Here is a 17546-nt window from a genome sequence, read left to right on the forward strand (position 1 = left end):
TAGCATCCAGAAAATGGGTTCCACAACAAAATATCCCGGTAAAAATATCCCGGTCAAAATATCCCTAAACCAAAATATCCCCGGCAAAATATTCTATGACAAAATATCCCGCGTAAAAATATCCTCGACAAAATATCCCCGACGAAATATAATATAATAACTGTTGCGATTAGAAGTAACAATCGCACTTTATTTAATCTAGTATTATTCATTTATTCATTCATTTATATTCAAATATTTAAAATCAATAGCACATAACTTAGTATAAATGTTTTGATTCATTTTTTGTATTCAGTAAATGTATTAATATCTTTATGTAACTTATATTATAAATTATCATAATAAGTGTAATAATTTTTGACGAAAAACATACCATTATAATATAATTTTAAAAATGTCTTGATTTTTGTATTCAATAAATGTATTAATATTTATGTAACTTGTATAAAAAGGTTTACATTTTTAATTAATAGTTACGTGGGATATTTTTTCAGGGATATTTTGACCGGGATATTTTTACCGGGATATTTTGACGTGTCACTCAGAAAATGAATGGTTTACTGAGTGAGCACACTTAATGATTTCTCGACCATGTAATCGATTCAAAAATAAAAAATGTTTTAAACGTATGTGTAGGTAATAAAATCTATTCGTCTATTCAATATAACATATGAAATTATTTCTTTGATTATCGACTTATAATCTACTGTCCACTTAATGATTAGTAACATATTAGCAATAATAATATCGTATAATTATTTTTTTGCGTTTAAATTACTATTTTATACAGCTTTTATTTAATTTGTTTTTTTAATGGAATATTATTTCAATTAAATTATACTGCAGTAATAATTGTAATAACAAAATACTAGTTATTTATTTAATAATATTTAATTTTGTACATCTAAACAAATTGAACCAGAAAATGTTTTTGAAAATCATTTAAAAAAATATTTTACAACAATAATTTATTTTAAGTTTTATTGTATATTAACCGTATAATGAAACTTTTTACGACAATTAATATTAAATCTTAGACAATTTTGTGGATTCAATTTGAAAGAACCCGTATTTTTATTTGTTATTTAACGAACAATATATCGTAAGCTATTTCCTTAAAAAATTAAAATTCTAGTTACTCGAGTGATAGCAATTTACATAATACCATATTAAATAAATACTGTGTATTTATTTAATACCATATTAAATAAATACTGTATATTTATGGCTATTGTACAGATGTTAGCAAAATATGATAAATGATAAAAACCTTTATACATTTCTAACATTTAATAAATCACGATGATAGATCTCCATTAGGGATGGGCATGAAATCCGAATATCTGAATTATACGGATATCCGGTGTAATATGCATATATTATTAAGAAATAATAATACGCATATTCCTGAGTCGTATAAGGAAAAACGTACTATTGCACACATAAAACCTTAATGGGCGCCACGCGCGAATTTCAAACAACCACAACAACATCATCATTCGAATAAGACAATCAAGGCCAAGGGCAACCACGTGATGAAACATCACTTGGATATGAAGACCAAGACCAAGGACAGCCACGTGTCGAAAACAACACAATTAAAACAGAATCAACAGAGTATATAAAGGCTCCGTTTCAACACCAACGGCAGACGTGTCCAGCTATCAGACCAAGCCCTTCTGAGTTTCGTCTTTGATATTGTTAGCGCGCAAATTTATAATTCATATTTTTGTATCTATGTCTGTTTCTGTAATTGTATTTATTAAAGTGTTTACAAGTGTTTAAAATAATTATTTAATCAAATTTATCCTGATCCAACAACATCATTACGATAGGTACCTGTTTTTATTGGGTACCACGTAACACCGGATATTTAAATCCGGATTTGAATCAAATTCTTATCCTGATTTGCCGAAGTATACGGATTATTCGGATTTATGAATTTGCTTTTTATATAACTTATAATTATTTTTAATTTTTAGTAAAATAAATTATTTTATTTTATTGTAACAAAAAATTAATATTATATTTTATGAATTTCAATTTACTTATCATAATTTCAACAGTTTTTATAATAATATGATATCATGACTGAATACCCAATTAATTTATTTTTTAACTGCATAACCTTAGAATGGTTATTGAACAAGATTTTTTGAAGATGAGTTAAATTTATGTAAATATAAAAATGAGTAATTGAACAGCAAAATTGAATTGAATAATCTGGATAGTTCGGATAATCCATGAAATACGAATTTCTTAAATCCAGATTTGACAAATCCAAATAATTCGGATTTCTTAAATCCGGATATGCCCATCACTAATTTCCATCGAAAAGTACTAATGTTTTACAAAAATGGATAAAAGAAACTAAAACAGAAAAAGGTTGTACCATCAAAATACAATTTTCTTTGCAGTGAATATTTCCTTGGTTCAGATTAGCAAATTCGACCAGGTACAATTACAAAATTACTAAATGAAAATGCTATTCCGTCAGTCTTCAAATGTTTTCCAGTTCACTTACAAAATTCATTGCCTGTAAAGTGACGTTTATTGCAACAAAATATTCCAAATTTTGTAAGTACCTATCTATCATCTGTTAATACCCAGCCTCAATTTGAAAGAATGGAACGCAACAGACCAAAAGGCTAAGATACCCTAAAAATAACCAGAATCTATCGGCTCTCATGAATCTCCAGAAACTGAAGAACCACAAAGATATTCATAAACTACAGACCTTCATGACTATCCAAAAACAGACTCTCAACCATTTCCAGAAACAGCAGACTCTCAAAAATCTTCAAAAATTCACTTCGGAATTGTATTACGAGTATGATCATAAATATCAACAGTTTATTTTAACTGATTCTCGTCTCAATAAATTCATTATAAAAATAACTGAAATGCAAGGAAACCTATATGATAGTGACGTGGTTGTATCTTTGTACATTGTTTGATATATAATAGAACAATTCGAAGGACTAGTCTTAATAACGCGACGATGTATAATTAAAAAAAATGCTCCCGAATTTGGGAAAGGTAGGCAATCTACTAAAAAATTCTCAATCTAGTTAAACTGTTTATTTAAAATTTTTCTAAGTACAAATAATTAATTAAAAACGTTCTGGCGTGAAGGTGCTCGCTAATACTCGTATAAACTACACCTGAATATTGGTCTATTTCCAATCCCCTTATATACTCAGGTCTCGTGGGAATTGGCAGCGCAGCACTATGGAACAAGGATATTCCCAATTATTGTTACTACCCTGAGGTACTAATTACTCAGGTTTCGTGGAATCAGTTACGCATCTCTATGGAATAAGTTATTTCCAATTATTGTTAAAAAGAATTGCTAAAATTTGTTATTTTAATGGTTGACCTCAATAATATTACCTTTCGCTCATATTCCATATTTTGTTGTGCATTATTATTAATTGCATTCATTATAATACTTTGAAATGTTGCCTTACAGCTCATATATATTTTGTGATTGTATTGCCCTCTGGTCTTAATTATTCCTTTCTATAACGTTCATTCGATTTCTATTATTTATGATTTATGTAGTTCCTCCTATGTAATAATAGTCGCAAGGACCTACATTTATGTATATCCGTAACATTATATATATGTCGTAGGCCATATGGAAAATTAGTTTTTTTTGCAAAAAGACTAGGCTCTTTGCAATGGGGTAGCCCGTTTGCGAACTACTTATTATTTTTTCCAAACAGCCTGCTGTTTTTCAGGCTCATTGCATACAGACTAACAGCTGTTTGGCCTTTTAAGAACTACAATCATTTTATGGTAAAAACCATTTTAATTATTTTATTTTAAGGGTTATTGATAATAACACAGTACAAATATGTAACATAAATGTATAAAATGTAACATTATTATTTATTAATAATATAAAGGTATTTATTTATTGTTACATGTGGTTTTTTCGTAGCATCTTGAGCTACACAGTACCTTGTTTTTCCGGCAAGCCCATTTATTTGTTTTGCACGATGTTTTGCAAAAACATTTTTGATAACCCTGCTCTCCAAATTGAGAATGTTTCTTCGCTATTTCTCTTTATGTCATCATTGTATTTGGTACTTCGTCAAGAAATTATGCATCGGTTGTCTGTAATACATTTCTGCCTAGCCACGTATTTATAATTCCAAATCGTGTACCAATTTGATGAACTTTATTTTTTTTGTCGACAACTTTGCCAATTATATTTTGTGTGTCTAATGGTCCACGATCTACCTTTGGAATATTAACTAAAACATAACTCCCAACTTTAATTATAACTAATTTCTTATCACTAAATTGTATCATTTTTTCTGCAGCTTTTTTTTGTCCTTCAAAAGCTTCAACTCTTTTTTTCTGAATTTGTTTTTCTTTTACACATGTGTCGCACAAAGATTCTTTGCTTATGATAGACACTTTAGAAATGCACTTTTTACAGTCATATATATTATTATCCTTGTAACAAAACTTGAAGTCTTAATGCTTTATTAATTTTGTTAACTTTATTTCCAAATATATTAATTATTTTACAATTATATATAGTATTCAAACTACAATACAATATGGATATAATAAATATTCCCTTCTCTTGAGGAGGTTATACAAAGATCACAAACGTAATACATAAGCTGTATGATTCACAATACTGTGATATCAGTATACGTACGACGAGATTTACACTAATATATCAACGTACTACTCATTGTATGCTACGTTCAATACTCGTAGCCTATGGTAGCGTTGAACTACTCGCTCGTCCGCAATGATACACAGCGAAAACACAAATGTTACCAACCACGATGTTATGACACACGATTTGAACAGGGATTTTTTTAAATTACAAACATTGCACAACTTACAAAATATCAGAACAACAGGTTTTGGAATACAATATTTATCTTTTAGAGCATACATCATTTTATCACGACCTTCGTGTCCAATATTTTTGTGGTTTTTGAATCGGTAACTCATAACCTACAAAGCCACTTAAATATATTATCAGAATGGTGTAAAAACTGGAATATTCAAATAAACGCATCAAAGAGTACAGCTATCATTTTCAGCCTTCGTCGCGACTCCATACCACCACTATTAAAATTCAACAACGTGCCTACACCTTGGAAACCAACTGTCAAATACCTCGGAGTCACTCTTGATAAGAGGTTGACCTGGGGGCCTCACTTATCAACAAAACTACAACTAGCATATTAACGTCTATCGATGATATTTTCAATAATAAATAAAAAATCAGTCATTCAAAAAAAATGTTGAATCCTAATATACAAGCAACTTCTACTGCCATTAATAACTTATGCTTGCCCAGCATGGGGCAACTGTATCGTATTTAAGATTTCAAAAAAATTCTCGCGTGGTGCTAATTGAACAATTGCCTCATCATGTTTTTTCTTTTTTTTACCAAATATTTTGAATCACCTACTTCCAGAATATCATATTTTTTAATAAGTCTATATTGCTTACAATTTTTTTTTGGTTCCTGGTATTTTAGAAGCTGCTATTTTAGAAACAGCATCAAATATTGTAGCTATTGTCCATGGTTGTTTAACTGCGTTCGTTTTATTTTTATAATAATTAGTAACTTCATTGTTAAATTTGTTCATTGCTGTTATATTTTCCATATTACGCACTCGTAAGTATTAACACATACGTTGAAATACATACGGTTTACTAACGTATAGTATCCATCTACCTACAGCATGCCGACAAAAATATGTACGGTGAAAAGTTATAATCTAATCTACTGATTAGTCATTATCATGTAGATTCTATCAATTATTAAGTATACGTCGTCAATCCGTCTAAATCCTTAAAATAGCCGGTTGTAAAGTACTAACGGGCTACCCCATTGCAAAGAGCCTAGTCTTTTTGCAAAAAAAACTAATTTTCCATATGGCCTACGACATATATGTATATATATACATATATGTTACGGGCAAAAGCCGAAATCGGGCGAACCTCAGAAATGCCCGGGCAAAACGCGAACTGCCCACAATCTTTGGGCAAAATCTCATATTTCGGCCTTTGACCGGGCACAATTAGTTATGACCAATCTCATTTGAGCAAAATCGTCAAAACCGTATACTGACTTTTATCGTTTAGGGCAAAACCGTAGAGCCTTAAATACGTTCGCTAATATTAAATACAAATAATTATAAAATAAATATTATTGTACAAATATAATTGAATAAACTTAATTAATATATTTAAACCTCAAATGAGCCAAACTGTAGCGTTTTAAATAACTTCACTAATATTAAATACAAAAAAATAATAATCATAAAATATTGTAGAGATATAGGTAATTGAAAACACTTAAATAATAATAAAAAAATAATATTTTTGTTTATTTGTAGCTACACATATTAGAACCATGGCATTTAGAACCACACAAAATATTTTGTTTTTTACATTTACATCGTCTTGTAGTACACTTAGTTTTGCAAGAATAAAAAGTAAACCCTTATCCTCCAGTTAATGAATTTTGAATACTAGCAGTCCTCAGTGGTATTTCGATATTCGGTACATCATTGCTGCTAATAAATTGTTCCTTGCATTGAAATATTTGGTTTCTGGCATAAAGTGATGACAAAATTCCCTTATACATATTTAAGACTCTATGGTTTTGTCCTTACGATAAAAGTCAATAAACGGTTTTGGCGGTTTTGCTCAAATGAAGTTAGTTAACTAGGTTTGCCCGATCAAAAGCCGAAATATGATATTTTGCCCAAGGATTGTGGGCAGTTCGCGTTTTGTCCGGGCATTTCTGAGGTTTGCCCGATTTCGACTTTTGCCCGTAACATATATATATATATATATATATGTTTATCTAAAACAAATATTTTTGGAATTCATTTGATGTTTGTTCTTAAGGTCCGTTACGCATTTGTTTTTTAAAAGAAGCATAATGTTAATGTATATGTAGTTATGTAGTTATTTTTTTTCCAACCTCCTGTTGAAAAATATTTTTTCTACGTACAAATACATTGTATTTTAATGTCATTGTTTTACTAAATTCAATATCAGATTTAAAATGTTAACTATTATTTATAAAAAAAAGGTGCTTAAATAAAAACCAGGAGTTCATATAAGGAATATCGATTTTTCTTTAACAATAATTTATGAACATAACTAATGGTGAATTGAGTAGACTTTTAAATAAAAATTAAAAGTATGATTGCTGGAAATATTTTATGTTTAACGTTGATCAACGGTATGTTATATGATTTTCGTTTTATGACTTTTGTACTATTTTAGTAACTATTTATGCTAAAAAAAAAAAATGTTCTGTTCATTAAGTATATAACGTAACTGCATTATTTTGTATCAAAAAAATTCCTTTCCGGATAACATTGGTCCGTCGAATTATAAATTTAATCAATTTATCGTAAAATTAATAACTTATAAATGTAATTAATTTTACAAAAAATTGATTGAATTTATAAAAACTGTTGTATAGAACTGTTCATTTTAATTATGTATGCGGCCCTCTGCGATAAAAAATATGGCCCGCGTAAGCAAAAAGGTTGTCGACCCCTAATCTAATACAAATATTTCTGCAATTCACATGATATTGTTCATAAGGTCTGTTGCGCCATTTGTTTTAAAAAAAAGCATGTTGTTAATGACAATATTTGATCAACGGAAAATTCTTAAAGTTATTATTTTTCCAACTTTCTGTTGAAAAATTTTCTATATAAGTAACTATACCTTGTATTTGAATATCATTGTTTTACTAACTTCAAAATCACATTTAAAATTTAAATACTTTTTTGTAAGAAAACTGCTTAGATAAAAATCAAGAGTTCATACAAGGAATATCGATTTTTCTTTAACAATAATTTATGAACATAAGTGGTGAATTAAGTATACTTTTAAAAAAAAAAATAAAAGTATGATTGCTGGAAATATTTTATTTTTAATGTTGATAAACGGTATGTAATATACTTTTTGTTTAATAACATTCGTACTATTTTAGTAATTATTTATGTTAAAGAAAAAAATTTTTTTTTTATTGATATTTATAGCTTTGACAGTATAAGCCATTAGCTTTTGAGATTTATCCAATTGCATAAAAACTTTGAGGAAAAAAGAAAAAAGGTTTTACAATTTTAGTAGCTTATTTCTATTTAATGCTTATATGTTTTTTTTTTTAATTTTAATGCCTTGGGAAATGATGTGATGTTTTCTGGTTGGCAGCCGGGGCCGATGATCTCTTATAGATTCGATGGTATGTTGTGTTTTTTCCTTTCTTTCTCGTTGGATCTGAATTCGGTCAGTAAATTTTTTATAGTGAGTGTCGTTCCGGATGAGATGCATTTTGTTTGAGTTTGTTTCTGTATAAGGGGCGTATATCGACTGCCGAAATGGTCTTTTTAGCTGTAAGAAACCTATCGATATTGCCGGCTATTGATTGCGCCGAATATTTTCATATATCATATATATCCGATTCGGCCGAAAATATATATACATGAAACATCTATATACACATTATATTATGTATATACCATATCTAGCATGACGGTATTGTGGCGCGAAGTTAAGTAAGAAAAAAAAACATATAGGTACATTTTATACAATAAATAAATAATAATAATAACATACATAATAATCACTGATTATTAATCAACAAGGATCGGAAGTAAAAAGCATTTGCTTATTTTTATGGATTAACTTAAAATTTAGCAGAGTGCTATAGAAGTGTATGTCAAGTTATAACACGTACAATGATGAAATTTGAAAGTGTCTTTTTTTGCTTCTTTCAGCGATTTTGAAAGAAAAATGCTTATTTCCAGCTTTTCTGATTATTTTTGCTTATTTGACCAATTTTTTTTAAGTTTTTTTAGTTTTCTCTTGTAAAGTTTGTAAAATTTAAAAATAATTCTCATATTATTTACGTTGTCACGTAGTTCGTGGGTATCGGTTTACGGTTAACAAAGATATTCCAACGTTGAAAATAAAACATTAAAAACAGAGAGAACTGTTTACATTTTATTTTTCAGAAAACGCCTTAGAAAATCCATAAAACCCTTAAATTCATGAAAGTGTAGATTTATTTTGATTGTGTTTGATCTTTTAGTTAGAATTGTATAGTTTATTTATTTTTTTTTTTTTTTAATAAATATTTTTACTCAATTTCAATTTTTTTAAATGCTTATTTTAGTGCTTATAATGATGTTTTAAACGCTTTTTTAAGTGCTTATATTTATGATTTTAAGTGCTTTAAGTCCCGAGCAACAAATGTAGTTGGATTGAAATATAAATTTTGAACTGAGCATGTTTTAATAATACATCTAAATATGGTAACGTATGTATTTGTGTTTTTGTCTGGCAATAAAAAATAGGATAATGGAACTTAATGTCCATTTTTAAAAATATGAACCGTAAACGGTTGATAGAAATATTTTAAGCAACTATAAAATGTACCATCTACAAATATTTTGCATAGCATGTCGTGGACCGGCAAGTGTCACAACTCACGGATAATAATAAAAAGAAAACACGAACACGACTATTGTGTGCTGGTAGTGGCTGGTGAGCCGCCGTACATTGTACAAACGCGAACACACAAATAATAATAATACGCAAGGTAATTGCACACACTGAATGAAATAACAAACACTGAATAATCCGAGTCACAAAGTGTGGTCGTTTTGATGTGCGAAAAACGTGTCGTGTGAAGAATTGACGAACAACAGCTCCGTCGTTCCGTCGACACTTGTCTTCGGCGGTGCTGATGCTCCGCTCTCCCCGCTCCTGAAGGAAGGTGCGGAGTGCTACGCGTCGGTATCGCGATCCGCGAACTGTCGGCTGATTAAGAGACAAGAAATGCGGTCGTCGGCGTCCGTTGTAGTGAACAGCCGTCGTTGAGTCCGCGTCAAGCATAAAAATTTTAAATTAAAATTTGTAGAGTAGAATAAAATATTATTTACTGTCAGTATTAAGTAGAAAATCTGCTGAAACCAATATTATGTGTTTACAAAATCCGAAAATGTTTTAATATTATAATATATATATATATATATATATGTTATGCTTATATACATATATAAATCTTCGGCGGAATCAATATTTAAAAATATTCGGCGCAATCAATTTATACAGATATTCGGCGGAATCGATTAACTCCCCTTCAAAATATGTCCATGAGTGAAGTGGGTATGACCGATTCTCAGTCTGGTTATTATTTCTGTTTTTATAATTATTTTAGTATGTGGCCAGGGATTTATAGTTTGTTTTATTTCTCTTAATTTGTTTTTATGGTTTACCCAATGGTTTTGCCATATGATCCGTGTTAAAATATTTATATGACTTTTGGTGTCTATTACTATTGTGCTGTATTTTTGTTTGGGGGCTTTAAATTATGTTGCATTTTTTACGTGTTGGTCAGCTAGTTCGTTCCCGTTTATTTTACAATGGCCTGGCTTCCATTTTAATTTAACATTCTTGTTTAGCTCTTTTTATATTTTTACTTGGTTTATGATGACGGTGGTAATGTCGTTTGTTTGGAATGTATTTTGGATGCAGTTGATTGTGCTTAAGAAGTCCGTGAATATATTGTTATACAGAAGTGAATCATTTTCATAATTTTTTGTGCTGATATTATGGCGATGGATACAGCAGTAAATATTGAATAATTCTTTTGTATTTTATATGTTGTTATTTTTTTTTTCAATGATAATATCAATTCCTACTCTTTATTCGTTTTTTGAAGCGCCAGTATATATGTCTTGTCCAGAGAAATTACTTTTAAGATCGTAAAAAGAGTTATTGAAAATTTCTGGAGAGGTTTGTTTTTTCTTTTATTTTTTGCAAGTTCTGTATATCTGTTGATTTTGGTAGACCAGGGAGATGTTTGCATAATTGAATTTTTTATTATATTTGAAAAATCTTATTTGTATTTTGTGTTCAATGTGATTTTGATGTGGTATTAGTTTTTCAGTGTTATTTCTGGTTAGTCTTACGACGGAATTAAGTGCTTTTTGAATTCTTCGGATCACGAGAAGGAGTACACTAGCTATAATGTAGATGCTTTCTATCGGAGTGGATTTGAATACACCGATGGCTAGGCGTAAACAGGTGTTGAATATTGGGTCTATTGTATTTAAAATTCAGTTTTTGGCTGATAAATATATTTCTGCGCCGTATTCTAATTTTGACCGGATAAATGCTTAATGTTGTTGAATTAGTAGTTTGCTTTTGGAACTCCATGTAATGTGTGCTAGTATTTTTATGATGTTTGTTCTTTGGGATGTTTTTTTTTATGAGTTTTAAATGAGGTATCTATGGTAATTTTTTGTCGAATGTAATGCCTAGAATTTTTATTGTATCTTTGTTTGGAATCATCAGTTCGTTTATTTTGAAAGTGGGAGGTTTTTGATTTCTTTTTTGTTAAAATAGATGCTCTGTGACTTATTTGGCGAAAAATTGAAGCCTGTTTCTGAAGACCACTTTGTTAGGTTATTTATGCTTTTTGAAGTAGAATTTGGATTGTGCTTGTTTGTTTACTTCTGTAAAAAAAATATTTAAGTCGTCTGCGAAGAAAGTGTACTTCATGGGTTCAGTAATACAGTTTATTTTATTGTTTATGGCTATTAAAAATAATATTCGGGATAGACTTGACCCTTGTGGAATTCCATTTTCTTGTTAAAATGTTTCGGGAGTTGTGTTGCTTAGTTTTATTAGTAAATTTATTTTTTCGGAAGCCGTTTTGGAATGTTGACATGTTATTTATTTTTTCTAAGTACAATGATAGGTGGATAAAAGAGAATGGTATGCCTTCTGGACCGGAGCTTTACACATAGATAGGATTTGTTTATTTGCTGTTTCTTGCTGAGAGATTATGGTTTCGTTGATGATTATGTTAATTTGGCTGTTGCGTTTTGGATTTTTTAATGATTTTATTTTATTCTAGATGTTGGACGCGTTTACTTTCAAAATTAGACTTGATGTAAAATCTTGTCAAAATTTAATTTTGCTATTATTGATTAAGTATTTTGAATGAGTTATTTTTTTTTAAAACAGTGAAGTTGTTAAATTGTTTGGTCTTTTTGTAGTGGTTATGTGCGTAGTTTTTTAGTTTGATTGCTGTTTTTATACTATCGTTCCACTATGACACTTTTGGTTTGTTATTATTTATGCCTTTACCGATTGTTTTTACGCGGTATTTATAAATAAATTTGTGTAGAATTTGATTAGTTGTTGTGGTTTTGAATTATTGATTATTGAGTTTTTCATTTGTATTTCTTTTTCAATTATGTCTGAGTAGAGTTGCCACTTACGTGTGTACAAATTTATCGCCATCCCGATAAATTGTGGGACCTATATTCGTTTCAGTAGTTTTATTGGGTTTTCTATAGGGTGCTCTTTTTGTATGTTGTTTGCTTGTGGTATTTTTATTGTGTGTTGTTGTTGTTGTTGTGTTTCATTTATTTTTCCTAAAATATTCTGATTTTCTATGGTTGTTTCTGTGAATTCATTGCAGCTGGAAGAAGTGTGTCCGATTTTTTTACATTTGTAGCAAGTCAGTGAATCGTCCGAGAAAAAATTCTGTGATTTGATCCTTTGTGATTAATTAGTAAAGAATTTAGAAAATTTAAGGTGGTTTCTGCGGATATGAACATTTGCTTCGGAAGCTTAGGATGTGTACAAATCTTTGTTTTTTAACACCGTATGTGAGGTGAATTATTTACTTGGTGGGGCTTATACCAATGTCGCTGAGTTCATTTAGAATTGTTTTATTTGGGATCGTTGGACATACGTTCAATATTATTATTCTTTTATCGTGGTTAAAATTATTGGTTTTTCGTTGATTATTATTGGTGTTGGGTAATTAACGACGCAGTCTAGCAGTTCTACCGATGATAGGAATATGCAGAATCTATCTTTAGATATGCGTGACATGAATAATATGTTATATATAATGTAATATATTTGGTTATATTTCTGTTATTTCATGTATATTCGTGTTGTTGAATGTCATCAGTTATTTAAATTATTATAGCTTGCTCTTTTTTGAGGTCTCGAGCTTTTTGCTGCAGCATTGGCGAATGACATTTGGTTTTAATTAGTTCTTAAGTTTGGAGGTGATTGATTAGGTGTGGTTTGGTCTGGATTATTATTAAGCTGTGAAATTGAGTTGGTTTTGGCATTTGAGGTTATGGATGTGATCTATGGGTTATTATTAGGTGCTTTTATTATTTTATTGTTGAAATGTAGATTATTTGACGTTTTAGTGGTAAAAAAGTTGTTTTGGCCCTTTTTTTATTTTATTATTTAAAGTTCACTTATCTTATATTTGATTGCTTATATTAAAATTGAGCCGTTAGAGACGTTATCGATGTACAGTTAGACTTTGCTATATGCGATCGTCTCGGTTGAGTTGAATACGTGAACTGAAAATAAAATATTCTGTTCTTTAAATATTATGTAAAATGAATTACAATTTAAGTTTTTATTAATTTTAGAGTTTAAATTTTAATCTTCACCACGATAAACCATTGGATTTAATAAAATACAGAATCCGGTATAAGCAAATTAGAGCTAGTCTTATAAATAGCTAGTTCATAAATATTTTCTATAAATAGAATATAGAATCTATATAATTGTATTTAAATCGTTGAGAATATATTTTAATTCATTGTTTTAGATATTTACCCATAGTAACTCTCAACAATTATAATAAGACTACATAAATTGGAAATTAAATATTTTATTAAATTATAATTAGTTTAAATATTTTTTACATTGATGTGTAACATGTTAAATGTGTTAATTATTTTACGTCTTCAATACACATTTAGCTCTTACAATGCCTACCTATTTACTAACAATGAAGGAGAGGCGCCTACAAAGTATGTATTTTAAACTTCTTTGATAATTTACAATGGCCATTTTTTATTATTTTATAACTAAATTTAGTATCATAATGTTATTTAATAAATTTGGAAATACGTAAATCTCAATGGAAATAGTTGGTTAACAAATAACATTATCCAAAAATATAGTCGGGGCCTAATGTGCTACGCACCAGTGTGTTTAGGTGCATAATAGGCGCTATCAAAAATATTTAAGGGTTAGTTGGAAAAAAAAATCCTAATTCATCATAAAAAGTTCAAACTTGAATTTTTCTTACAAAGATGATTCAGTAGTTGAATTTAAATATTTTTACGTTGAAATTTTGAGCAGTAAAGTAAGAATGTAATATCTTAGGATAAAATATAAATATAATAATATGATTAATAACTTGTTTGGTTAAACTACGTTCATTACAAAATTCTGTAAATTACTATTGCGTGTCATCCATATGATCATACATTTTTTGTTATATTCCTAAATTATATTGTATTATACTTATGTACAAAATTTTTAATTAACATATCAATGAACACACAAAAATTAACGAACTTCTAATTATTAATAGTTTGTAATAATCAGTGGCGTATTTATGGAGGGGGATCCAGTGATACTGGCAATCTAAAAGGACTAAAAATTAAAACGAAAATTAAAGGTATTAGCATTTTATTTGATATTATATTATAATATAATGTAAATTATGTTTTTACAAAGACACTAGCTGATTCAACAATCGTTGTTTTGTCATATAAATTTTTTCTACGGAATATTTTGTTGGAAAAAAATAACTTAATTTTATATAAGTATGTAAGAATGTGGAAGAAGTATGGAGTGCTGTGAACGGTGAAGGAATATAAAAAAGGAAAAAACATCGAACATTTATTTTTTTTAATAATCTATTAAAATCGATCCTTTAAAATTATATATATAGCTAATTATGACAATATTAGCAAAAAATTATATCAATACCTAAATGCAACAGAGTGCAAAATATTTTTTGTTGTCCCATGTTCCGCAAACACAAACAAACTGGATGGTTTGCTCACTCAAGAGCACGCCACGTATACCTAATTGTCCGTGTGAAAAACATGATGTGCTCAAATCTAAGCCACAGGCAGACATAGTTTGGCCTTGAGACTTCTTGATAGTCATTGCAAATTCCAACCTAATTGCAAATTGAAGGCGTTTGAATTGTATTGGCACATCTGTGGGTATATTAGGGCTTCGCGGTAATTATATATTTGCCTTTTAAAATGATGGCTTCGATAACATTTTTCATTAATTTTTTAATGACTAATCGCGTGCCGCTGCACAACCGTGGTGGGTTCAAATTACGAAGAAAAATAACCGGAGATCCGACCTTCAGTTGTAAATTATGTGGTGGCAAACCAGGTAAATCCAATGAGTTTAAAAACTCTGTTGGATAATTTACAGCTTCAGTAGCATCGCAAACTATATCAATAGATTTAGATAACACCAAGTCACCTGGTAACACATGTTGTATCTTAAGATTCAATTAGTTGACGACCACATTTTTTTGCTGCTAAAATTGCTCTTTTTGCCAGCCACTCATGGTTTGTATGTTGTCTATATTCAATGGGAAATATCTAGTCAATGAGAGCATTTTGCGTATCAATGATTATGCAGAAATCGATCGGTAATTTTATGTATCCAGTTTCAACTGTAGTAACTTCCCATTACTGATATCTAATAATTTTTTGGAAAATGTTTCAGCAGATATGTCTTGAAGCATTTGAACGCGCATATTTATTTTCAGTTGTATTTTTTCAACATTACGCTACAGTGGCGATGATTTTAAGTACGCGTTGATGTCATCAGCTATTGAATGCGGAATAACGGGAAATGTTTGCCTGAAATCACCTGAAAGGAGTAATAGAGTGCCGCTAAATAGTTTGTCGATGTTTTTTATATCTTTTAATGTCCTGTTCAATGCCTCAAGCGAATGTTTGTGTGCCATCGTACTTTCATCCCAGATGATAATTTTACACTGTTTCAGCACTGTGGCCATGGACGATTTTTGTTTATGTTGCACACTGCGTCTGAGTTATTTTAAATATTTAGTGGCAGTTTATATACTTAATGAGCTGTTCTGCTTCTATCCAATAAAGATGCCACAATGCCAAATGATGCAACAGCCAATGCGATGCCATTATTTGACCGTATTTCGACGAGAATGATCGAAATAAGGAATGTTTTGACAGTTCCACCTGATGAATCCAAAAAAAAGAATCCACCTTGTCCTACCGAAACTGCAAGCCTGATGAAGTCGTAAATGGTTCTTTGTTCTTCATTCATTAGTTGGACGTTGCGAACAACAATCGCTGCCATTTCCACAATATTGTATTGTAGTTTACAATTCAATTCAGTGTTTATTAAATATTAAATAAGATGCTTTGGTGAATGCATACCGAAACGATTGAGCGGTAACTTGGCAATGATAAAGCAAAGATGCTCAATAGCAATCAATGCTTCGATATACATAGCGTCACTGAATGCTATCGATAGATCGCTGCACCGTGTACGATGTTGATGCAATATATCATCAGTCATCGTGAATCTTTATAATTATCCCATAATATCTCTGCTTGGGTCGGAAAACATGTAGTCAACACTATAGCGAATAGTAGACGAATTTGTTTTGCTGTAAATTTTAATCCTGTTGCAACAAGCATACATTCCCACTGGTTTTCGTCTTCCAGCATGCCGATTGCAATGCATACATCTTTATACGTTGGATACTGTTGCCTATTCACTTTACGTATATTTTGAAACTACAATGGTCCGGTAATATAAACAATAACAGTTAAAGATAAAAGTATTCAGTCTGCTTTGGGTTGACTGTAAATACTCGCCCCAAGGTGTTTGATTTGAATAAGCCGGGATATGCATCAATCAAATATGCCTTGCTTTCGGGATATCAATTTTTTTGTTGGAGTCCATAAGAAATAGCATGGTACTTCTGAATAAAACAATGTCTATTCAGAAGCACCAAAAGCATCCGCATGATTACACAATTCAAAAAATTCGGTGAGTGTAGTTTTTGGTGGATTTATAGCACCATCAATCGCTGTCTCGCTCGTAAAATTTAAGTGCTGGTCGTATTCAAGATGAACACCTAAACGAATAACTGCTGGATCCCGTTCATGAATTGAGAAACCAAAAATATGCAAAACAGCTTCATTGGAGCTGCGTACCGGTTAATTTGGTATAGTGTTATTTCATGGTTGTTATTTACATCCAGCATCGTATGGAACAGAATGCATGTAATTTTGTAATGAAATTTATTAAAGAATATAATTTTTGTTTGAACACACGTGCTGTGATGTCATGACAATTTATTTCATTTTGGCCAGGCAATATCAAAGATGAAATTTCCGGCCATTTTGGATTACATTTGAACGTGATAAAAAACGGCCGTCCATATTCGCGCACGTAGGTCAGAGCATTCTGTGTATATTCTTGCATATGTGGTGGACCACCTATGTGTAATGATGTTAGAATGACAGAGCTACCGATTTGTGCGACGTTGGTGTTGTTGACAATATCGTCTCACGGGTATTCTTCCGCACACAGCTTTTTTTGATTGAATCGCAAGTATCGTAATCGTTCGCTCTCTGATGATGCGTCTGGCAAAAAATGAATCA

General features: G+C 30.3%; 1 protein-coding gene across 1 annotated transcript in view; it reads left to right on the top strand.

The window, feature by feature from the left end:
- Positions 1-7934: 7934 nt before the first annotated feature.
- Positions 7935-17546, top strand: part of LOC112682531 — a 29052-nt gene continuing 19440 nt past the window's right edge. The window contains exons 1-2 of the mRNA XM_025553161.1: positions 7935-7961; positions 13830-13880. Coding sequence (XP_025408946.1) covers positions 7949-7961; positions 13830-13880 — 64 coding nt within the window. The 5' untranslated portion in view covers positions 7935-7948. The remainder of the gene's footprint in view (positions 7962-13829; positions 13881-17546) is intronic.

Source organism: Sipha flava, unplaced genomic scaffold, assembly GCF_003268045.1.
Source record: "Sipha flava isolate LNK unplaced genomic scaffold, YSA_version1 206_pilon_pilon, whole genome shotgun sequence".
NCBI lineage: Eukaryota > Metazoa > Arthropoda > Insecta > Hemiptera > Aphididae > Sipha > Sipha flava.